Raw genomic sequence first — 24659 nt, 5'->3', positions numbered from 1 at the left:
CAACCTGCCAAGGGACTACAGAGGGAAACTGGCTACAATCTGGCATATTAACATGTTTATGTTCATTAATGTGCACCGTCCATACTTTAAATAAATAGATAAATTTATACTAAGGCTGCACAACTAAAATTAAATATATTTTCAGAAGCGTAATGTGGCCTTGCTCAAAATCAAAATCACTGAAGCCACAACATTTTACAAGTAAAAATGGTAGCATCTTGTTTATTTTGTATTTATGAATTAACAAAGAAACGGTTTTATATAACTGGGTTTCCCGCCCAGGTATCATCCACGTGTGGGCAACACTGCATTCACAGAATTAGACAGGTGTGTAGAAGAGAGCTAAGTCCAACATGTTTTAGGATGTTTTCAATAGACTGGTTTGGTTCTGATTTGACAGAAATGTTGCTAATAAATGTGTTTCTTGTAGACAGTGTGCGGGAGTTCGCCCACAACAATTTATCAACTATCCAAATTCATCTCAATCAGTCCGTCGATGTCGGGTTAGGACCGTTGCTGCATTGGCTTCTCACAAGTTGTTGTCTTCTGTTTGGGTCGTGAAGTGTGAAGCGTGTCGTTTTATGCACATTCTCCTCCGCCCTGTCCTGACGTGAGGTCAAACATGACTAAGTGATGATGAGAACTGACTGTTGAAGATGTGGTTGCTTCCGCCTGCTTCTCATCCCAGTGCAGAGCATCGTTTGTACCACAAATGGTTTTCCCACTCAGCAACCACTCTGCAATTAAATCTTATATCACTACACCTCTGTTCTGCTTCCCTGAGAGTACGGCCATTATTTGACAGCTTCACATAAGCAAGTCTGATTAGGAAAACAAAAAAAAGTATTTCCTCGTACTGAAGCTACCATCTGCAGCTGGGATTCATCTTATAATGTTTGTTGTCTCTGTTGTTGTCCGGCTTTATGTCTGGACATGATGTAGACTGCTTTCTCAGCTTGTATGTATGCTCACAGCTCAGTCGGAGTCGTTTGGCCTCAGCCCAAAAGTAAGATTGGCTAATGTCAGCCGAGGTGTTTCCATATGCGCTGTGTTAGCAAACAAAGCGTCGACCTTGGCATGCAGGAGACGCTTTTCTTTTTTTTTTCTCTCTCTCTCTGCTGGGAGAAACAACCCCTCAAAGGTTTCACACTTCCAGCCCTCTCAACCTCCGCTTCTGGCTTCATCACACCACGCATGGGGTCGTTAGATTTTACCGTTTTTTTTTTGTTTTTTTTTCCGAGGGATGTTTAACAAGAAGCTGCCAAACGGAGAGAGCTCCCCACGGGGGCGACTGACCTCCCATTTTGGCTCGGAGTGCAGATTGAACGCTCTGGCATTTCTCTGTTTTGCACTAACTGCTCACAGAAACAGCCTTCGGACAACTGCTCGACTCCACAGATGACAAGCCTCAGATGTTCTGGCTGTAATCACGCTGGGTTACACAGCAGACACGGAGGCATTTGCACCCCGCTTCCACGGCCGGTTTGGCTCGGTGCGGAGATGAGAGTGTTGGATTGCACTCTTCCTGTGGATGAGGCTGGACAGAGGGACAAGCAGAAGATAGAAACATGGCAACTACAGCAGCCAATAGGGTCTTCAAAAGAAAAGCCGACAATTGTGCACGCTAGCACAAGTTAACCGCCATTGTTTGGATCCTGCCTGTCCAACAGAAAGCAGGCTAAGTCTGCGACAATGACACTGCTAAATGAGCACATACGAAGCTCTACATGTGTTGGCTTCCCCAGATTCCACAAAAGCAACAGCTTTCAGGACTGTCTTCTGAGTATGTTATTTCAGGATAACTCAGGATATAGCTGTAGTAGACGCCAAGCAGGCAGGTTAAGAGTAAGTGGGCGTAGCAATCGAAAAGCACACTTCAGCACTCGCAGCACTTTATCATAAAATAACCGCTGGAGCAAACTGAGCATCGCAAATTGTTCAATTCTGCTCTCGGGGGTGAACGTGGGTAATGATGATGAGAGCGGAGTTGTGCTAAGAAAGAGCACTAAGGGGAAATAAAACAGCTAAAGAAGAGATGATCATGTCCTCATCATGCTTTCTTCACCTGTTCGCTGCTTCCACCATTGTGAGAAATCATTCTGTACTGTACGCTTGAAAATCGAGGGTCCTGATGTGTTTAACAGACGTGTGCTTCTTAGTTATTATCTCCTCGTAATCCTTCTCGTAAAGAACGAGGATTTTCAATTCCTGGACCGCTGTAAAGACGAGCTTATCTCAGCGCTCAGCCAGCAGTGGCCTTTAATAAGACCCTGTGCCATGTCTTATTTCATAACCATGTCTTGCTTGGTTTTTACGATATTACATGCCATTAAAAATGTGTCCTCATGTTCTTGGATAGCACCCGGTTAACTGAATACCTCTCTGTGTCTTTGGTGTGTAATACCTCAGAGCAGGAAGAACTGCAGCCTGTATCTGAAACATGTTTTCTGAGTGTCTGCAGTTGAACGCTATCCTTAGTCATTGGCACATTTGTGTGGTCTAACCACACATGCCCACTGACACGTTGGTATGTAGGGTGTGTTTGTGTAGTTGCAGTCATTTCCCCATGTTATGCACAAGCTCACCATTACGCCTACAGTACACGCTGTGCAGCTTTTTAGGTTTGTCTGCATGTTTGTGCATAGCTGGCATTTTATTGAGGATATCATCCCTTGGCCAGTCTGCCAAAGTGCTGAAAAGTCTTTTTTTTCTCTCCAACATGTGCTGAAGTGGAACCGTCTGTCCCAGTTCCGTATCAAAGAGTTACAGTTTTTTTTCTCTTCTTTCTGATTTCCGCTTACCTCATGCTTACAAAACAGTGTGTGTTTGTTTGGTAAGAGGGTTGTCAAGTTACGTTTTCGTCAGGCTTCGAAATTCCAGCCCTGTTCCTTATGATTGGTTGTACCACTGGACCGAGACTTGTGCACCCTTCTTGCTGATGTTGTTCAGACATATTAGGTCATTGTGTGACCTGTTTTTCAAATACTCTTAGCCTACCCTACTGCCCCCTCAGTCTGAGCAGTGAGGTTTAGCAGAGGAGTGGCTGGGTCAAAAGTTCACAGTTGGATCAGATGTTTCATGCTATTATTTTGGGATTCATTATTCACATATGAATATAGGGCAAAAAAAAATTAGAAATCGTAATGAAACACTGAAAATTGACTTTAAAACATTGAGTGATAACAGGATGATCATATAGAACAGAGTAATTGACACGCCCTCTTAATAATATTGCTTTAAAGTGTTTTGAAAGTCATCAGTAGTTACCTTAGGTTTTAAGGAGGTAGCCATCATCTCTTTGGAATCTAAAAAGAAGTTCAAGACTGTCCAGGATGGTTTAAGTGTCTGTGTTTATTGGATGACAAACATCACATCATTATATTCCTGGCTTATTTAAGTTCAAACATTTTCGATTTGTGACCATTTTCTTGCCATTTGGAGCTAAACTTTTCCCATTGCAGCCGTAACCAAAATGGCAACGATCTGGATTAAAAAAATAAATAGCATCTCAAATATTTAGCCACTTGTTGCTACTAACAACGAAACAAGAGCCTCTCATCTTGGGAACCGTGGCACTGACTCACTTGTATCCCAGAATGGTTAAAAAAAACTTTTCCAGTCTTAAGTGCATTCAACTTGATTATTTTAGTCTGTCTGGCTAGAGTATATGGATGACGATGTTTGCAGCAGCCAATGTATGACCTAAAAGCCGCAAAGTGGTCACACAGGTGGCTAGGTCGTCTTTTAGTGGCTGAATGAAGAAGAGCAGCTCATAAAAGAAAAGTAGGAGCCCTTATATGCTCAAAAGCCTGTAGCTGATGGATAAACCAAACAAGAACCAGAGCCAAAGATTGCTCAGTGTTCTAGGAAAACACCCACAGGCCTCAAACAGATGGGTGACAGTGGTTGAAAACACATTTGAATTATCCACCTTTCAGTTTGGCAGGATGTATTCAAAGTTCTTTCTCTTGCCCCCCAACAGATGGACCATTGGGATCCAGTAAACACCCATAGTGCCAGTCAAAAAGGCAAGGAGGTAGACGGGCTATTTAGCAGCTATTGCTTGGTTGGAAGCTCCCCACTGGGGTCGGTCAAAAGGGGGTCAAGCCTGAATGTGCATTTCCACTTTGACGTTTGCATTTTTTGACAGATCCATTCCCCGTTCTTTAGGCACAGTTCAGTGGGTTACAAAAGCGTTGTCAACAGGGTGCAACGTCTCGATGCATGAACGTAGTGGTTTCGAATTTATGCCTCCTGAAAACACTTCTGTAACATCCTCTCTCGCTTTAACAGCAGCGCTCATTTCTGTGCATACAGGAAGGAGATGACCTCATACTGCTTTGCCTTCTTACTTCCCTCCTTTGCAAGCTGCATATTGCTCCCCGATAAGGGGGAATATAATCAGCTATACCAGAATCCTTCCAAATTTAGCGTTGATATTATAACAACAGTCTTGTTTCTGAGTTTATTTGTTGGGAGTTGGTTGTGGGACTTTGCTCTTTTTTGAGTTTTGGTGTTTTCCCTATGTCCGGAAGACTTTACAAATCTCTTGGACAGGTCAGTGTGTTTGGGTCATAATCAGGTGAAAGTAGGCAAAAAGTTTTGGAAATAAATCCAGACCAAGAGCAGCTGAAGTTTTCCTTACCTCTTCTTCCATTTGGGTCCACAATATCCAATCGTTGAACCCCATCATCCCTCCACAAACGAAAATGTATTTCTGCTTCTGTTAAAAATACTGATAAGGATTTGGCCCAGTTGTTTCAAGACAATTATGATTTATGGCACTCTGAGATTTGGGTATTATCTCTGATCGGTGGCTAAGCTGTGAGCCTAAATCCAATATCAAAGGAGTCCTTGCACAGATTGGAATTATAAGAGTTGCTCAAACGGAATATTTTTGCACTGGCTTCGTTGGGAAGACTTTGTTTCAGCAGGTCTTTTTTTTTTTTTTGTATTTTACGAGCCTCACATGTTCTGTCAGCCCGACTCAGGTTAAATAAGATGACCGCAGTCAGCACTCTGTCATACCTTTTAATTCAAACAGACTAAACCGGGTATTGGAACAGAACGGATGTTTCCCCTTTCTATGAGAAGTCTCTGTGGGAGCAATTATGTATGAGCAACTTTGCCTGTTATGAAATATTGATTCCTCATTTTCCTGCCATTTGGAACAATCCACTTTCTTGTATCCTTGCGTGTCCTGGAAGAAGTTAAATATTCTTTTTCTAAATATACTAGAGAGAATGTCAGCCCACTGTATGATATTGTCCAGAGATGTCATCAATGAATGCACGCTACTGGACTACATATAAGTCCACTAGTGTTGGTACATCTTTCAACTTGGGGAAGCCTTAAAGGCCTTGTAGTCGGTCATACAGTAGAACAGTGCAGCGTAAAGAGACAGTCCAGATCCAGATCCATGTGGCATGAAAGGAATCCTCTGTTGGCGCTGGCCACTAACTCCTGCCCCCCCTGTGAGAGACCATGGTTTACTGGTCTGCCCTCAGCAGACATTACAGTCTTTCATCTCTCAGGGGGGAAGGCAGCTGCTCCTGGACTCCTCCCAGCTCAGTGGGAGTCTGAATGCAGGACAGAGAATTGAAACCAAGTGGTGGTGTTGGTGTCGTGGAAGATTTGACAGCGGCCAACACCAATCAATAAGGCCAATTTAATTATACTGTGCATAATCTCTACAGAAGTTTTTTTTGACTAGAGCCAACTGTGAAAACCATCTGATACCATTAACAATGTTTAAATGAACAAGTGGAGTCTGATATTCCGTCTGTTTTTTTTTCCAGATAAGCGATGAAATGTAATGTGTTGAAACTGTTGTGAGTAGTCCCTCTACTTGAAATGTCACATGTCTTAAAAACGGCATATCATCGATCTTTCCCAACGACAGTGCAAGACTCCCACACTGCAGATATTTTCACGTTTGACCATGAAAACAGATGAGTTTATCCAACAGGTTTCTTCTTCTGCCTTCTTCTTCTGTTATTTAAAGATTCCGAGCCAGTACACTCATTCTCATCAATTAAGTTTTGGAGTCACTTACGTCCACATACACATGCTTCGGTCATTATTCCACCGCAATCGATTGTATTAGTGTTGCGTTGGCTGTTGTAAACCGATTACGACCTTGGTGATGAAAAGCGCAGCCTCATGATTTAATTAAACCTTCTTAAGCTGCTGTATGACGAGTTCATTCAGCCCCTGGGGTCCCTGTTGGGACTGTGAGTTTCCAATGAAGCATCGATCCCCATCTTCTCCTCTGTGTCATGTACAGACGGTGGACATCCATAAAGAAAAGGTGGCCAGGCGGGAGATCGGGATCCTGACGACCAACAAGAACACGGCGAGGACCCACAAGATCATAGCACCAGCTAATATGGAGCGGCCGGTGAGGTACATCAGGAAGCCTATCGACTACAACGTGCTGGACGATGTCGGCCATGGCGTCAAGGTGAGTAGATTTTCCGTTTTCTTCCAAATATTGTGTATAATTCACCCTTTTCCTCGTTTCCCTATGAGATTTCTCTGAGCTGGGTTCATTAGTTTATCTCTGGCTTCTGTTCTTTTCACTTTCTTCTTCCTCTACATCTAATTTTCTTCCCTTCCCCCTCCTCTCGTTCTTGCCAGAGGTATTCCTATCTCCCCTCCACTCTTCTCTTTCCTACTTTGACTCGCTTTCTGGCTCACACTCCATCTCTTGTGCTTTCTCTTTCATCTTCAGAAAGCACCCCTTCTGACCCTACAGGAATATGTTCCAGTGTGGGTTGGTGGGAACGGGTTGGGGGTGGAGATGAACTGAAAAAGTGATTACATCACATGGCTTTCAGAAAATAGCTCTATTCTTAGAGTGCTGTGAAAATGGCAAATTTGCGAGACCTTTTGAGAGGCACTTAGGCCCAAACCATCCTCATAATCTTGTTCTTTAGTTTCTCTAAACCTCTGCGGAGAAACGATGTGGTTTCTATTCAATTTGTAGTTTAAACTCACATCAGAGCGATCTTAGAGACAAGAAAGAATCTGATTCTGGTGTGATAAACTCTCCCATGTAGTTCTCTCATGATCAAACTGTGACATTTCCAATACCTCTCTGCTGCCAGGGCTCGCTCAGGGGGGGGAGGGGGGTCACAGGGTTGCTCTGAAAGTGGTGGTAATGACATCATTTCCTGACGGCCCCAGGCGTTTTTTTGCTATCTCAATCCTCCTCTGCCCCATCAATCAGCCAATCAATCGCAGCTCTTACACAGATTGGATTAGAAGGCCCCACATTACCGTCCCGCAGCATTACAGGCATTGATAAGGCAGGATAAAAGCCATTGTGTCAGCCACAATTTACTGTGTGGGGAATTAGGTTGGACACTTCCAACATGATGGACGAGCGTGATGGCTAATGGGGAGCGGAGCATTTTAGTTGTGATTCTTACAACACAGTCAATATTTTCACAGATTATAATGAACATTTCTTCTTAAAACTGTAAAACGATGAAGTTTTTGGACACAAGAAAACCATTTTCGGAGGGGGGTTGGGGGATTAGCTATTTTTAAGCTTCACGAGGGACACAGTAAAACTCTCATACTCATCTTATGCTAAATATAAAGCTGGTGTCCGGAGGTCGTTCGCTTAGCTTATCTTATTTTAGTTTAGCATGAAGACTATGGACTGTGAAAATCTCTCTCCAAACAAACATTTTGAGTTATTATTTTTAAATGCCATCTGAGTGTGAGCAAATTCAATAACTTTCAAATTACATAGTTGACAAAATGTTCTTGTAATTCCATTTTCCTGACTTAGTCCCTTAGGTGATTTTTTTTTTCTTATTAAATTATCTTTATTAGATTCTCAAAAAAATATATAGATGAACAATCATTCTTTTACCCTTCCTATTTTTTACATAAACAATGGAAAGTTACAATGTCATTAAAACAGAGAAACTGTAGATCAAATACTGAATCTAATGTGGTTAAGATTGTTTTGTCAACTACTGTTTCAAGGGTAAAAAATCCAAGTTTTGATTAAAGGATTTTGGATAATTAAGACGTTACATGCTGCACAATAGTGTCAAATAACTGAAAGCACCGTGCTTAAGGCTGCTCTGAGGGTGTGCGATGTTTCTATTTTAAGAACATTACGCATTAGACTGGGCCTGATCTGACTCGGCTTTTTCTTAAGAAGTCTCTTCAAACGTTGTGCATTTTAGTTTGTGAATGTGTGACACAAACACACACACACACACACACACACTCACACATCTGACAGCATTCCTACATCACTCACCTCCTCTCATCCATGCATGTCACAGCCCAAAGAGCCAATCAATACCCCACATCAATACTCCATATTAATTCATATAGAGGCCTGTGATGGCTGCTGTCAGAAGCTCGCCTTGTATAGAATATCTATCGCTGTGGTTTACTTACCGACCAGGATCGATACTTTAATGGGAGTTTAAATCATGCGTGTTGCTTCCAGTAAACTGTGAAACGTGCGACAGCTGTTTGCACGGGCCTAAATGTACAACAAGTTTTAACAACAAAGCACGAGTTGTAACACAGAGAAGAGACAGTGTTGTGTCCACATCCATTATTAAAGAAGAAGCAGAAGCTCAGAAAAAAAGAAGAGGAACTGAGAGAAAAGAGAAGGTGCAATGCATCTAAAGTTAATCACACTCTTCTTGGAACACAGCAGCGTCGTATCAGTAATGAGTGGAGTCTGACAGATCAGGCGCTTTCTGCATCTCAAGTCGTCCTCACAGTGACGTAATGCTTTTTTAGCTCTCGTATAGAAGATGAGATTTACTCCTCCAGTCAGCTGATGTTTAATCTAGTCAGCGGGGCTTTTGGGAATCCAACCATGATGATGTCAGGTGTTTGAAGTCTGATTGCAATCCTTTGATATTTCATGTTGTGTCAGTTATGAGTTTACCAGATTAGATTAAAGGAAAAGCTCCGGGTTTTTTGGGGACTTGGAATATTTTTTTCTTCTCATGATTGCTTTATTTATTTCTCTGCGTGTCGTTTGAATGTCTATTCTTGCAAGTCAGCATTAAGTAGTGAGGTACATTTCATGACACTGTTCAGCAGATAAGTGACTAGAGTGTCTGGATACAAAGCAAACAAATACATTTAAGTTATTTTTCCATATAACATGAGATAGCCTTTAGAAGGAGTTCATTAAATGACTGAGGAGTTGGAGGTTTGCACTTTGCACCTTACAGGCCTGTATCATTTCACTTTCTACAAAATAAACAAATAATATTCTTTCAATATGACGACCACAATGATTGGTATCTTTTTCATAGACATAAGGAATTTCCCTTTGGGGTTGATAAAGTATTCCTGATATACATTATTTTACGTTACTTGAAGATAGTCAATCCCAATTTGGCATCAAAGTGGCTACCACTAAAAATAAAAAAAGTATAAAAAAGAAAAATTCAAATAAATTATATTAAAAGATTAATTTAGAGTGAATTGAATTGTAAGAGGGAGGGAAATATTCTTATTGAAGTTTTAAGTTTATTTCTAATAACATGTTATTCCTGATTTTGAGAGTCTTCCAGCTTTCAGACTCAAAACAATGAGGAATGAACTAAAGTCAATCTTCAACAAACTGGGTCTATGTTTGGTGATAAACTCTGAACACCTGATTTATTCTTTTATATCCAAACATTGACTCAACAGCCTCCCCCAGCTCTGTCAGACTGCATTGCTCTACTTTTTCACCCGAGCTCCACACCTTAAGCCTTCTGGACTTGATAATGACCTTAATCTGAACCTGTCTGTCCACGATTCATCTCGGACGTAACTAAAGCTTCTTTCACACTGCCGGGCCGGGCCGGGCAGCCAAACGGAGACACAGCCTTTCCCAGAAAGATAAGGAGAAGCAGGCCCAGGCCTCAGCATTCCTCTCATGACCTACATTGTAAATAGAATCTCGTCTAGCGTCGATAACCTGGGGAGAGTGAAATGTGAATTTGAAATTTACCATTCACAGCTGCGCTGAAGGTGTTTTTTCTCTTTATTCGTGCCGACCTTTGCCTTGAATTTCGCTTTCGGTTGCTTTTTTTTTTTTTTCCTCTCTCTCTCTCTCGTGGTCTTGTGATGCTGCAATGCTCTCTGCAAAGGCCACTGGGGAAGCTGCATTATAGATGAGCCACTTGACTCTGCAGTTGTCAAACTGAAGATAAAGCCAGCTGCTGTGTTGCCTCTATATTCTCTTTGACACCTGCCCACTCAGGTACAAAGGTGTTTTTTTTTTCATTGCTGCCAGTAATGTGGTCATGAGAATGTTTTTTTTAGTCCAAGACCATAATGTTTATAAAAACTTAAATACACACAAAGATGCTCAATAGGTCTAAACCACTTATTTACACAGCAGCTTTTTTCTATGTGCTACGGTTGATTCCCTGTTCAGATAAAAACGTGTTTCTCTGCCTTCAGAATCCCTGTGATTTGATCCACTCTGAATGCGGCACTGGGTGTGGTCCTTTAAGTCTAAGTAAAGGGCGCACCAGTCACAGCGTTCTCCTCTGGTTATAACGGCTGACCTACCCAGCTCTTGCTAAATGTTTACTCAGTGTAAATACAACCAGGAGTCATTTTTCTCCTCCTCGTTGTACTTTGACTCTTGCTGATCTGTTGAGACACGGCCCTTTTGACATGCCCTCTTTCTGTCTCTCTCCTCTTTGTCTTTTTTTTTTTTATACCTTGCCTTCATAAGTGGCTAAAAGCCAAGGTAAGTGTGGTTTATCCCATGACCCATTGTACTGTAATGCATTATTGATAGATCTGTCCAACTCCCTTTCACCAGCAGACCCCCTTACATGTGGTGATCTTTGTCATTCCCATGTTATCCCCATTAACCACCTTGTACTGTAGTCCTCTTAGCCCAGATCATACAAGCTCTGTAACCCCCCCCCCCCACCCCCCCACCCTGTCCCTTACCCCTCTTTGTTAATTTACTATCTCCTTCTTTTATGTTACATGTCTTTAGTTGTCTAGAAATGTTCAGTAGTTAATTTCAACCCCCTGTAGGCTTCCCAGACAAAGTATCATCGAATGATTTTACAGAATTTATAAGACTACATTGCAGTAGGGTTGTCGCAATACCAGAGTTTTAAACTTTTGATACGCTCCTAAGCTGATATGCTTCAGTAGTTTTTTAAACCTACAATCATAAAATGAACTGAGATTGTACAAGTCATCAGCCTGGTTGAATCAACCCAAAGGTTTCTAACCTGCAAACACGCCGAGCGCCTGAGTTCAAAACAAGCTGGATTGACATTCAATACTCAACCAAAACATAGATCTTGTTTTCATCTGGGCAGCCTATAACTATTAAATTTTTCGTCACCCACTTTGTAATCATCCACAATTTGTCTGTTAAATGAGCACCTTTCTTCTCACCACAGCAACATGGAAACAATCAGGCAATCAGAGGAGGAACACTATCGAGGACCAACCCGCCGACGCAGAAACCACCGAGCCCTCCCATGTCAGGGCGCGGCACGCTCGGGTAAGATTTCCATTTCGATCAGCACCAAGGACAGACTAATCCTCTAATTACCAAACACGGAATGGAAAAAACACAGGGAAGAACTGGGGGCAATTCAAGTACATGCAGTCCAAGTAGATATCTAATTATTCATTTATTTTTTTGGCATGCGTGTTTTTGTGATAATTACCTGTGATTTGAGTGGTAACAGCTCAGTGCGTGGTGTTGGTTCACACTCTGTTATTTGCTAAAAAGATGCTCCAGGACGTAACAGTTCAACTCAAGTGTGGTTTTGGCTCGCTTACTTATTTTGGATGACAAAACTGATTTAAGTGAAGCCAGGGGAAAGGGATTTAGTAAAAAAAAAGTAAAGTGTGTGTGAACTTCTATCTGACAGGTCTCGCACCCCGATGAACCCAGCCGTCGTTTAACACACTGCAGCCGTTTGCATCACTTACCAGATAATAATTTCCGAGGGTAAACTGCAGTGAACTCTCATCCAGCCGGGGGAGACGATTTAGACTTTAAAATGCTTCACTGAGCACCGCCACATAGTTTGGAGAGTAGGATTTACATTTCCCTTTTGTTTCCCGATTCATGTTACCGCTGCAGGCGCAACGCGTCCTACAAGACTCTGGAGCCGGTGAAGCCGCCCACGGTGCCCAACGACTACATGACCAGCCCCGCCCGGCTGGGCAGCCAGCACGGCCAGCAGCACAGCCCGGGCCGTACGGCGTCGGTCAACCAGAGGCAACGCACGCACAGGTACTGTGGAGACGATCTGTCTGTCACACACAAACCAGAGTAGATCCAGAGCTTCTCTTTTCTAATGCTGAGAGTTGATTTATCTCTATCTATCCCACCTCAATGCAAAATGTTTTCACTGGCTATATCATGTTAAATATAAGGATTAACTGCCTTTTTGTGTTTCATATCATCATTAAACTGTCTTTGTTTTTTAGATCATTAATGAGACAGTAATAACAGCTAGAGAAATAGTTAAAACGTCTCCAGTAAACTTACATCAACAGATGTTAAGTCGATAAAAGGGGCAGTAGCTCAGTCTGTAGGGACTCGGGTTGGGAACCAGAGAGATGCCGGTTCAAGTCTGGTAGCAATAGATTGGTTGCCAAGTCACTTCCCGAGTAGTGCCGAGGTGCTTTTGAGCAAGGCACAGAACTCCCAACTGCTCTGGCACGCTCCCTGTGTATCAGTGTGTAGCAGTCCCACTCTGACAGCTCTCTATTAATGCATGTCTACAGGTCCTGTTTGTGTGTGTGTGAGCAGTATGTCCCTCATTAACACAGAGTAAACGCTAAATGCTAAACAAAAAAATAGCAGGTTAAACACTGCTGGCTTCTGCTGATATCGTCTGAGATCAATCCAGGAATGGGAAAAAAGTTGTAACTGATGTGTTCGTCAGCTTTGCACAGCTCTCAGTGCAGAGTGAGACGGGTGATAGGAAAGAGTGGAAGAAGTCCAGCTGCTGCACCTCTGAACTGAACACTAAATTGTGCACTCAGTGTTTTTAGTAATGTGGGAAAGCATCTCTCCAAAAAACAGCGGCCTCCTCCATGTCAGGTAGTTTTAATCCCGTCATTCAGTTCAGCAGATAAACACTCTTTCACACTCCTCCTCCTCTTCCTCCTCCTCCTCCTCCTCTCTGCGGCACTAAATCCAGCGTTTGTCTGACAAGGCTTTGAGGGTTCCTTACTGCGACTAGAATTCCTCTGATATTAATATCTGTAAAAGCCTTTAATATAAAGTGCTGCTTAAATTAAGAAGAAGAAAAAAAAAAAGTCACCCCTTCAACGTAGCTCTTAAGGTTTGTTACCCAGAAAAGTGAAGGCGGAGAAAGTGGGCGACGCTTTCATCAAATTTGAGTTACGAGTGCGTGGAGCCGCCTCATTAGCTAAAAAGCCTGTTATGCTGACTGCGATGCTCATAAATATAACATCATTTCATTCTCCCCCAACCTCGGCCAACTCCTCATGTTTGCTTACACAGAAGTTCCCCAGCGCTCCGTCTACTTTATCATTAAAAAACCAAACTCCAGGTCGTCCAGCAATTAGCATAAAAACCTTCAGAGCGACTACAAACAAATGTTCCTGATCTGTGGTTTAAAGTCGCCCTGATGCCCCTTCAACAGACTGCTGCTGTCCTCCCAGTCGAGCTGTACCCTCCCTGCTTCATCTAATAATGCTGTGGCATCACTCTCTGAATTACACAGGCCTTAAGCCGAAGTGCTTACTCAGCTCGTGTGTCTCTGCCAACCTCAACAGAAGTCTAAATTCAATATCAGCACCTGCTGTTTGGTCCCCTTTTATTTTCTAACATCTTTCTGTCGGACAGATAACGACGCATGCCGGTGTTGCTTTAAGAAAAGTCAGTTATTTGAATCCTGATAACATTTCCTTTCTTGGATTCCAACCTTAACTAATCAAACTAAACAGGAGACATTCAAACTAGTGAATGTGAGCGACTGGTTTAGCTCAGTTGTTAAGAGTCAACGTCCTCGATGGAGCTCCTGCAGGTTCTTCAGGCCCTTGGTCCAAGTCAACCAAACCGTCTCGTCTCCACACTTCCCGTCTTAATTTAGCTGAAGTAATGTTTTATAGATAGAAATAAAGAAGTGAATGACCTTCGGGATAAACCATGCATCACAATCTAATCTATTATTTAAAAGATAAGTAGTAAACTGTGTGTAGATTCACCTCCTGTCATGTCAGCGTCTACAACCTGCTTTTCACCTCATTTACAATTCTTCAACAGCCACCAACAGTCACAAGCTGAAGCTACCAACTCCTCTTTGACTCATCCATTCTTTGTTTATGAACTACAAACTCCTCCCCCCCGCTTGCTTCATGTCCCTCTTTTGTTCGACTTTTTGCTGCACGTCGCTCCCAATTGATCTCCCAGATTTCCTGACATTGTTGTTATTGGTAACAAGCTCAATAATAGAGCGCTGAACCACTTCCCTCACAGAGAAGGAACAAATCAGCAATGAAGTTCAAGTGGGTTTACAGCACCAGACGATTAAACATGATAAAGAAATATATATATATATATATTGGAAAATAAACCCTTTATGTAAATAGTATCCAGATCAGAAGTGAGAGCATAGTTTGAGCACAGCTGCATCTGTTCAGCTGTTCCCATTAGATTTTTTAGTCATGTAGGGACTATTTATATTTCAGCAATATCACACGAGAGGGAGTGACGTTGTTCTGAATATCAGCACTGCTGTGATTCGGTCAAAAGCACGACCTCTCGACCTCAAGTGTGATAAAACTTTTATACAACAGTTACTCAAGCAGAAAGTAGTGGTAAAAAATGTAAATCAACAACAGATTATTTTTAAACTCGACTAGTTCCGCAATTTAACTGAAACTAGACTGTTGCCAAGCAACCCAAACATTCTCTGACTGTTGGTGTCCATGGTTACCACAGAGCAACTACTTCGTAGAACTATGAATCTTTACTTGTATGTTTTTAAGAAATTAGTTTTATCATGAAAGCAGTGAAATCAGAATCTGCTGTGGGATGAGATTGAACTAAAATGAACAGCTGACCGTGTTTTTCTTCATTAATCAAAATATTCAGGCTGAGGCAGAGTGATACATACTCATGGAATGCTTCTTGTCCAATCAGATTGCTTGTTTTGAACTGTATTATAATTTACTTGTTCTTTTCTTTTTGGATTGGATGCAAGGCGGTTTTTTTTTTTAAAGTGGAAACTTAAAACAAGACTTTCCAAATATGCAGCAGAGAAGCAGAAGTGAAGAGGTTAGAAATATGCTGCACAAACACTAAACATATTTGGATTTATATTTATATAATATAAGCTTTCTGGCACCGTCAGCACACAGTATTTACATGTTAGTCACATCTTCTGCACAGATCATCTTTGGTTGTTTCGACATTTTATAAAACATGGCATTCATACTTTTTAATATTCTGGACTCTCATTATCATTCACTTTTTTAAAAATTGAGGTAAGATGAGTGAGTCCCCCTGGGTTAAACTTACATTATTTTTGCAATCAAATCTTCATTTGGCACACTTGATCTTTTACATACCAACAGTTTAAACGGAGCCCTGAGCTGGAATCACGCTGTATTAGATTATTATTCTAGATTACAGCAGCCCCTTTCCTTCATCTCCTGCTGCTTCTGCGCTGCAGGTTATTTATGCACATCTAAAACCTCAATAACAATATCCAGTCTTTGTAAGCAAGGAGCGCGATCATTTTTCATCTTAGATTTGGCTTCGGGCTGCTTTGTAAGTCTATTTTTCTTGCAAATCAAGTCACAGCGTCTGAGCAAATACCTTTTACATATTGTTTTCACTTCATGCTCCTTTCACTGAGAACACTGTCTTCTAACTGGCTCAGGGGATTTCTGTCAGCTGTGAGCGAGTTATCTTGAACTTTTTTTTTTTGAAAGCGTTACAGACGGTTGATTTCAAAACAAGCAGCTGTGTCGTGTAGAGGCTGAAGGAGAGAAGAAGGTGGAATGATTGAGCTATTATTTTCACAGTGAGAATTTAAATAGAGAGGAAGGAAGAGAGAAAGGGGGGTTAGCAAAGGGACGCGTAACATTCAGAGGGATCAGGATGGATCAGTCCAGAAGATGCAGATGTGGGGGGTGAAGAACATCGTCACATCAAAAGAGAGAGAGAAGACACGATGAGATTGTTTAGCCTTTATCCTCACAAACACTCGGGTCACACCGCCACCAACACCCTCAGAGGGGTAACCCCTGCTGGATGCCCCAGGGCACGACTGACACAGATCAGAGAAGAGAAGGGGGGGATGATGGGAAAAAAAGGGGCTAAAGAGATGTGGGGGGAGGTGGGAGTGAGCGAGCGAGCGAGCGAGCAGGGGTTCAGAGAGATGGAAGGAACGAGGGAAGACTGAGGGGTGGAGGGGAGTCGAATCACTTTCCGGGAGATAAGGGGATGAGAGGGAGAGGTCGATGGATGGAGAGGGGTGAGAGGTGGGGAGAGAGGGATCAGTTGGATGAAAGAAGCAGAAAGAGGAGAGGTGGGGCGAGGGGGCTGCAGCTGAAGTGAGGGATGAGAGAGAGAGAGAGTGACAGTGAAAAGGAGGAGGGGGATTTAGTCGGTCAGGGCATTGATCTACAAGCCCCCGGGGTCGAACGCAGGGCGAATCAGCGCTTATACAGGCCACTGCATCGCTGACACATACAGAGGCTTCTGCTGGGTCAGTGGACTTTTTCTTTCAAATCAATACAGATAGAAACTGAATGTCATTTGATTTAGACTCGTATCATATCTAAGCTGATACATGACAACCCTACAAATAGTTATTAGACATTTAAACGTGACCGCATTAAACGTAAACCTCTCACCATGATGCAGATATTTATCAGGACTCCCGTCAGTGCTTCATCTGTTAGTTAGAATTAAGTAATTACTAAATATGACAATAACTGTGATGGATTCAAACAAGATCAATTAGGTAAGCCATTGCTGAGCGGGTTTAACACGCTATCAAATAAAAACAAAAGGCAGCCGCGGATCCAAAGTCAACTTATAAGCCACATTTATGAATAGAAAACTTTTCAGCAAAAACTAAACTTTAAAAAATAAAATAAACAAATCGGATCGCTATATCACGTATATCCATAAGCGGCCCTTTGCAGTCAAAAAACTGTTCCGCTTCCCAACTCTCAGTCTCACCCCAGGTGTCTTTAATCATCTTAAATTACACTGCGGATACGCCGCTGCTCCGCCCCCAAAGAGGGAGAAATTAGACACAAATACCCCCAAATCAATTAACAAAAGCTAAACCCAAAATAAGCCAGAATAAACCGCATGTCAGTCCCTACTCTCTCTCCCTGATTTCCAGCTCTATCCACTGTCCTATCTCTCAATTAAAGGCAGAAAAAGAAGTTATTTGATTGACCTGAGTATGGTTACCTCTTGTCGCCTACATAACGTTACAGTACAACACATGCATGACTTCACTGGATCATGAAGCATGCTTAGTTTACAAGACAAGCAAACTAACAAATGAATAAGTAAAACAAAAGGGATGCGCAGTTAAATCCGCATCGGCAGATCAGTAAACAACACACAGAACATGACAGCAACTTTACTGACTTTGTGGCTTTAGAGCCAGAACACTCGGGGGATTTCTCCATAAAGGAGGTCGGGATAGATTGTCCTTCATCGCCGATCGTCCGCGTTGTGTACCCGTGCTTGTGCTCGTGCATTAGCAACTGTAGTGTGCCGAAGCACTCCTCTTCCAAACGTGCCCGGGGCGAGGAAGCACACAGAACAGAGCACTAACTCTAGTGAAATGAACTCTGACTCTGAGGGTGAAACGTGCTTTGGTACGGTACGGCTTGCCTTGTGTGAGTGCACCTTAATAGACTTTAAAAAAACAAAAAGGAGCATATCATCACTTTAAAGTCATGTTTTGGGTTCTTTTTAAGCAGCATTTAAAAGCACAACTATCTATTATAACCGTTAACTATACCATACAATAGCATTTGAGTGTGTTCCTCCGGCAGAGTGAGTCATGTCTTGCTCACCTGGGTGTGTCACTCTGCAGTCCCTACAACACAATGCAGAGTTCTCCTTCAGACGTAATGTGAAGTTTGGAGTCTTTAAATCCTAAATAGGACATGAGCAGCAGCCTTCACATATCTGCAGTATTACCTGCTGTGCCCTGTGAGCGTGTTGCCCTGAATAAAACGGTGTCCTCTTTCTCTCTCTCTCTCTCCTCCTTCAGTGGGAGCAGCGGGGGGAGCAGCAGCAGGGAGAACAGCGGCAGCAGCGGTATTGGCATTCCCATCGCCGTGCCTACACCCTCCATCCCGAACTCTGGACCAGGTGAGCTTTGTTAGCTATAGCTGCACACCATGCAGCGACAGTTGCACCAGGCCTGTTTTCGTCTTTCTCATATAAAGAAAGGAAAAGGGATCGGACTCAAGTAGCTGCAGGCGTTTTTGTGAAGCTTTAAATGAAAAACCTGCCTCAAAGTGCTGCTGACCTACCTAAGAACATCATTAGGGAGGCCTTCAGAGAGTTTTCTCTTCCTTTTTTACGTGCTCAAAACACTGGATTGGATTGAAGAAGCATAGAAATCTACCTTTCATGCTACAACAAACGTTAATGACACTCAAAAATCAGGTCTGTTTGGCCTTCGTGTAATCAGATCTGCCTCTTCAAACATTGACAGGCTGTGTTAAAAACCTCAGCCTGAGTTTACATTTGAACATATATCAAATAGTAGCAGAAGGCAGTGCTAAATAACACCACTGTACGCACTATGACCAAGTGTTAAATACCTTACATAACTGTGTCTGCTTGTATAAAATAACCACTGTTCAGTTTTAATTATTTACTTGAAATGGTACAAATTAGAGATTCACACACATAAAGTTATTTTTTCTATTATATTACACATGTGTAAACCAGTCGAGGTATTACTTGACAAGGTGTAAATGTAACATGCTATTTGCACATAGTGAGACTAGGCTATGCAAAGCCTATGTTTACCAGACAGGGATTATGGCGGCCCATTGTGTTCTAAGCACAGCTGATTCTCTATCCAACTGTGTAAATAGGCCAAGCTGCGCAAAGACCTGCTGCATTAAAGTGGCACTAAGGCCCACATAACACCATACACATGCTACACATAACACTGCATCACACCCTACGTAAGCCTTACATGCTAATGTTTGACTTCTGCAAATAATTCAAAGCTTGAAAGAGAAATAGTTCAGGTTTATGTAGCAGCTTTTGTACCTCAGCGCAGGGATCAAGCCAGCAGCACAGAACTAACCACAGCTCTCCCTGCAAGCCGGTCGTCATGGAAACACTCGATTCATAGCACAAAGAAGTGTGTCCAAGTGTGTGCGTGAGTGGAGCGGCGTCTTGACAAAGTCGAAGCGCTCCTCCGGGCCTTAGAGGGGTTCTTGAGTGAAGTGATGTGATGTTATGTAACAGAGCAGCGGTGCAGCAGGCGGATTATTCTGCAATAAACGCTCACTAATGTCAATACACCTTTCAGTCCCGCCCATGTTTGCTCCTCCTGGAGCCCCTCCACCTCCTCCCCCCCCTCCTCCTCCTCCTCCACCTCCTCCTTCCATGGCTGGGTTCGGGTCCCCAGCGCCCCCGCCTCCACCTCCACCTCCGCCACTGCCGTCAACTTTAGGTGAGACACCTCAACTCCCGATGGCTGCACGTGTCAGCCTCTGCTGCCGGGACCGCCGATTATACGGATAATCAGCTGGGATCTTGCTCTTGAGGGAGATGCACGAAATGAGGGTGTGGTTGGGCGCTTGTTTGTACACACTGTAAGCAAGAGGCTCTGATTCATTCCGTGCAATCATGTCTCAATGTAGATTTTTTTGTCCAAGACAATCAGGCTGCATAATTAGTTTCATACTGAATTGCTTAAACAGAAGTGATGAAAACTGAAAGTACCCTCCTCAAAACTTCAGTAATGGATGCAGCTGTTCTCTCTATTTGAGATATTTATTTCTGTAGGCTCATTAAATTAAATGGAATAAGGACAGAGTGAGGATCTAATGTGACTGCTGCACGTCTACCCGTTCGTTCACCGTTCAGCACTCGAGAAAAGGACTGTTTTTCTCATCTTGCTTGCAGTGTGGACAGACTGAATATGTGATTCTGTTTGGAGACATAACAGGTGAAAATCAGAGTGATTCAATAACATGTTTCTAAATCGTCAGTGGTGGTGGTGGTGGTGGTGATGCCTCTTTATTTTCCACTGATCTGCTATAATTGGTTATAAAAGAAGTCTCACTCAGATCTCCTCTTGCTTGGATGAAGTTAATTACCGCCCGCAGAATCTTCAAAATGACTTATTTAATATTCCCCTCCAGTGGCTGCATAACCAGATAAATATACAAAACCTGTAACTACAATTTAGAAGTCTGAATCTCTCCAGAGTGTGGACAGAATCTTTCATGAACAAATATTTATGCATACAAACTTTGAGACTTCTTTTGCACAGGTAAGTTTCAATCGAGTTCCTTTACTTTCATCAGGAAAGTAAAGGAACTCATCTTCTGATCTGTATTAACCTGGCTGTAGCAATTTTCTTTGTGGGAATGGAAACACAACGACTTCACATGATATTAAAAAAAATATATTTTCACCCCAGAAATGTTTTAAAGAAAGAATACAAGTTGACACCTGATAACATGCTACATGTAAGTGTTTTACAGCTAAGCTAACCCACGTGCCACAGATCAATGATAGCCTGAAACATTGTGTACATATAAAATATATAAACAGTATGATATGAAACATTTAATGCTTAAAACATTTGATTAGCTAAAAGCCCGAATAACCTTTAGCATGTTTGTGTATTTCGCCCTCGTTATGAATTTATAGACATGGTGGTACTTTGAAAGAAACCAGATTTTGCTTTTAGGTTTGAATGTAAAAGTCGTGACTAGTTTCACAAAGTATTGTCACATATAGTAAGTTGAATTTACCATTATTAATCATATTACAAAAAAATACACGTCATACTCTGAATATTATTAGTTCAATTACCAACTAGCCATTAGCATCTCCAGGTTTTTTCACCCTCTTTGTAAAGTCACATGTCTTCCTCTGCTTTTGAAACAAACCTTTTTTTTACTTGTTTGCATATAAATATGAGCAAATTATTGTTGGCTAGTTGAATATATTATTATGCAAAAGTGAAGCTAAGTAAAAGCTCCTGCTGCTGTTTTGACTTCCTGTGTCGTAGTTTATTTCTACTGATTGGAGCTTTGTACGTTTCCTAGCAGCAAGCTAATTTTTTATTAAATGGTGCAACCTGACTTAACAAATATACCAATGCAGTAGTTATTTAGAACTGAAGGATTTACAAAGCAGCCCAACCAGCTGTGGTTGCCAATTCAAGAAAAAAAAAAGGAAAAGCTCCTGCAAGCACATTTATTTATCATTTAATACCATCATTGTAAAACACTGAGCCATCATTTAATCCTCACACATGTAGACTCACAGCTCACATCAGTTACTGTAATATGATCCCCCGGTAATGAAGCAACACGTTCAATTTTGCCTGATGAAACTTTAATGAGCAGGGTGTATTGACTCTGAGCCGCTGATTGATACTGACTTTGATTCAGGCTGAAAAGCTTCCAGATGCTTCTGGTGTGAGTGTGTGAATGTGTGTGTGTGTGTGTGTGTATACACAGTAGCTGCTACTATCTGATCGACTTGAACGCGATGATCACTTGAAACGTGAACATCTCATCGTCCAAACATCACGCACACACACACACTCTGAGCTATAATTACTTCTGCCCGTGAAAATACAGTTTCAGTTTGTGTTCCTCTGAAGCCGCACTTCCTCTGGTTCCACCCATTCCTATCTGAGAGCACGGCCTCTCCTCAGAGACGGTGCGTTATCTGCAAATGGGAACAGGAAATTCTCTCCTTAACCCCTCTCTCCCTGTCTGTTTTTTTGTCGTTCCGTACCCACGTCTACACTTAGCGCTTTTACAACCTTGAAAATCGAGCCGTTTGATGTTGTTGTTTTGATGCTGTCGTCCCGAGATATCTCCGTGAGATTGCCTCGAAAAAAGACATTTTCTAATCCAATTTTTGAGAGATGTGTGAAGAAGAAGAAGAAGAAGGTCTCACTGCCAGTTCTGTTGAAGGATCAGTCTGTTCTGTTGCTGCTGTCCTCTTTTTGCCCACTTAATCCCTTTTCTTTAGTTTGCCTCCGCTGCATTTCCAAAGAGCCCTTCGGGGGCGGGATTTATTCAGATGACCTCTTTGGACTTTTTGTGTGTTTCATTTTCCTCTCATGAAATTATCAATTAACAATCTGCATTGCTTCCCTAGCTCACCTACTTCCTCTGATTGGTTATTGATTGTCTGTTTCATACGGTGTGGTCCTTTTAATCCTAATTTAAAAGCTCTCATTATCCTGATGATTCATGTTTTGGGTGCTGCTCCTCCCCCCCCCCCCCCCCCCCTCTTTCCCTTTCTATCTCCTTTGTCGAATCTCCCTTTCCCTCTTTGCTTCTCGCTCTCTTTCCTCCCTTCCTTCCCTTTCTTTTGGGTGCTTCTAGTGGTGGCCCCGGGGCCTGGTCTCGGCCCTATTCCAATGTCCCAGTTTGGAACCATCTCGCGGCAGATTTCACGGCACAACCCCTCCAACTCCTCTGTCTCTATGGTTTCGGCCACGGGCACCTACCGCCGGGCGCCGTCGGTCACTTCCCAGTTCTCCTTGCAGCAGCAGCAACAACTTCAGCAGCAACAGCTACAGCAGCAGCAGCAGCAGCAGCAGCAGCAACAACAACAACAACAACAACAACAGCAGCCTCATATTAACGGAGGCACTCCAGGCTATGGTCAGAATTCAAGTAAGGCCTTTCTGTCTCCATTCAAAACCTCTTTTTAAGATCCTGAACACTTCACATTTTTCCAAAATGATGCACAGTCACAAACTAAAGCCAGCTAACCTTTTGCAGCCAAAAAGTGAGTCACTGCTTTCTGAAGGTCAGCCTTGCACTCCGGTCAGATGTATTGACTTACCCTTATGTCTGAATGTGCAGGTCAAGGCCTTTTTATCGACCCACGGGACGTCTTTAGTATTGATGCAGAATGTCTCATTCTTGTGTTGTACAGCAGCAACAATCGATGACCGCTGGCGGTTGTTAGTATCAGATTTTAGACTCATGTAAAAGAGCGGTCAGACGTTAACCCCTAGTTTTGATTACTAAACAACTTAACTAGCTGAAGTAGGTTTAAAATGTGGTTCATATTTCCCCCTTTAAAAAAAAAAACAACAACAGACCATGATTGGTATCTGAATAGATTCTTTGGAAGATGATATCTGATTTAATGCTCATGAATGAAAAGTATTTCTATGCTGCCCGAATTTGTCTTCTTTAAACCATGTCTCGCTTTTTTTAAGCTATTAATCGCCAACTTGTAACTTTAGATAACAGGAGAAAGAAAACCTCAGTGGTCTTTAAACTCTTGTGTGAGGATCTCCCCCCCCCCCACCCCCCCCAGGATGCAGTCACACTGTGTTGATTTAATTTACACCTGGCTCAGATCAGATCACTATGTGAGGCAGATCTCCTCCAGATGTGGATGATCACATTCCAATCACCATGTGTTTGTCATTATTTGACATTATCAGCAGACAGATGCATATTGTTAATGCATTAACCTTAATCATCATGGACTCAGGAAACCTGCACCTTTTTTTAAAAAAACAATGTAAAGGACTACATGACAGCAGATCTGCAGGGAGTTCTTAAGGCTTGCAAAGGTTTTGGAATTAAGTTCTGTAGACATGTAAGTCAAACAGCGCCCCCTCATGGCCACCAGCAGTCCTCACTTCTCTCAGAGCCCTGAGTGGGAACCGTCCGATCGTCACATATCAGACATAATCCGCCCGTTTATCCTCCCTTGATAGCTTGTGAAATCTCATCACACTCACAGACGTCACTCAACTTTTTCAGCCTCACAACATTTGTGTGTGATCTGCAGCTGCGCACAGCTCGGTGAATTCATCTGGTGGTTGTCGTTTTTTATTTATTTTTTTTTTTTTCAATTTTGATCATTTTGCTTAAAAAAAAAATATGAGTTGTACGTTTCTGATAGCCGACAGATGAATTGACTTGACTCAGCATCTCAGCTCTCAATCTGCCACTCTCTCCTGTTCTCTTAGATTTTCTCCTCTTGCAGTTTGTGTTCTGTGTCACTGTGGGTGTTATCGTTGGATTTGAACGCACTCATAACTGTTTTCCCGTTCTCTCTCTCGGTGACTGATGGGCTTTGTTTTGTTTTTTTCTTCTTCCTTTTGTGTTTCTCTTCCTCCTCTCTTTCCTTCCTTGTCTTTTCCTTTTTTCCGGGCTTTCAGTGTCTATCGCTCCTCCTCCTCCCCCCATGCCCCAGCTGACTCCACAGATACCTCTGACTGGCTTTGTGGCCAGGATGCAGGAGAGCAGTAAGTGAAGAGGCTAAGACGTACTCTCCCCCTTCTGTGTGTGCCAACCACTCCACCATTTCAACAACACCCAGCATCCTCCTCTCCTTCCTGTCTGTTGAACACAAATAACATTAACCTCTTGTAGCACTAAACCATCCAACTGTGTATCTGAGTCGTCCTGGTTTA

General features: G+C 42.5%; 1 protein-coding gene across 10 annotated transcripts in view; it reads left to right on the top strand.

Moving 5' to 3' along the window:
- The window catches only part of abi1a (abl-interactor 1a), a 49490-nt gene that overhangs the window by 19698 nt on the left and 5133 nt on the right, over window positions 1-24659 (top strand). Inside the window, exons 3-10 of one of the 10 annotated variants that reach the window (XM_020633628.3) lie at window positions 6287-6463; window positions 10730-10744; window positions 11421-11524; window positions 12116-12268; window positions 18264-18364; window positions 19548-19691; window positions 22600-22893; window positions 24405-24491. In XM_020633628.3, the coding sequence (XP_020489284.2) occupies window positions 6287-6463; window positions 10730-10744; window positions 11421-11524; window positions 12116-12268; window positions 18264-18364; window positions 19548-19691; window positions 22600-22893; window positions 24405-24491 (1075 nt within the window). The remainder of the gene's footprint in view (window positions 1-6286; window positions 6464-10729; window positions 10745-11420; window positions 11525-12115; window positions 12269-18263; window positions 18365-19547; window positions 19692-22599; window positions 22894-24404; window positions 24492-24659) is intronic. The other 9 variants (XM_020633619.3, XM_020633620.3, XM_020633623.3 and 6 more) reach the window with 9 other exon arrangements.

Source organism: Labrus bergylta, chromosome 20, assembly GCF_963930695.1.
Source record: "Labrus bergylta chromosome 20, fLabBer1.1, whole genome shotgun sequence".
Taxonomy (NCBI): domain Eukaryota; kingdom Metazoa; phylum Chordata; class Actinopteri; order Labriformes; family Labridae; genus Labrus; species Labrus bergylta.
The sequence above is the reverse complement of the archived record's forward strand: the minus strand, read 5'-3'. Positions and strand labels throughout refer to the sequence as shown.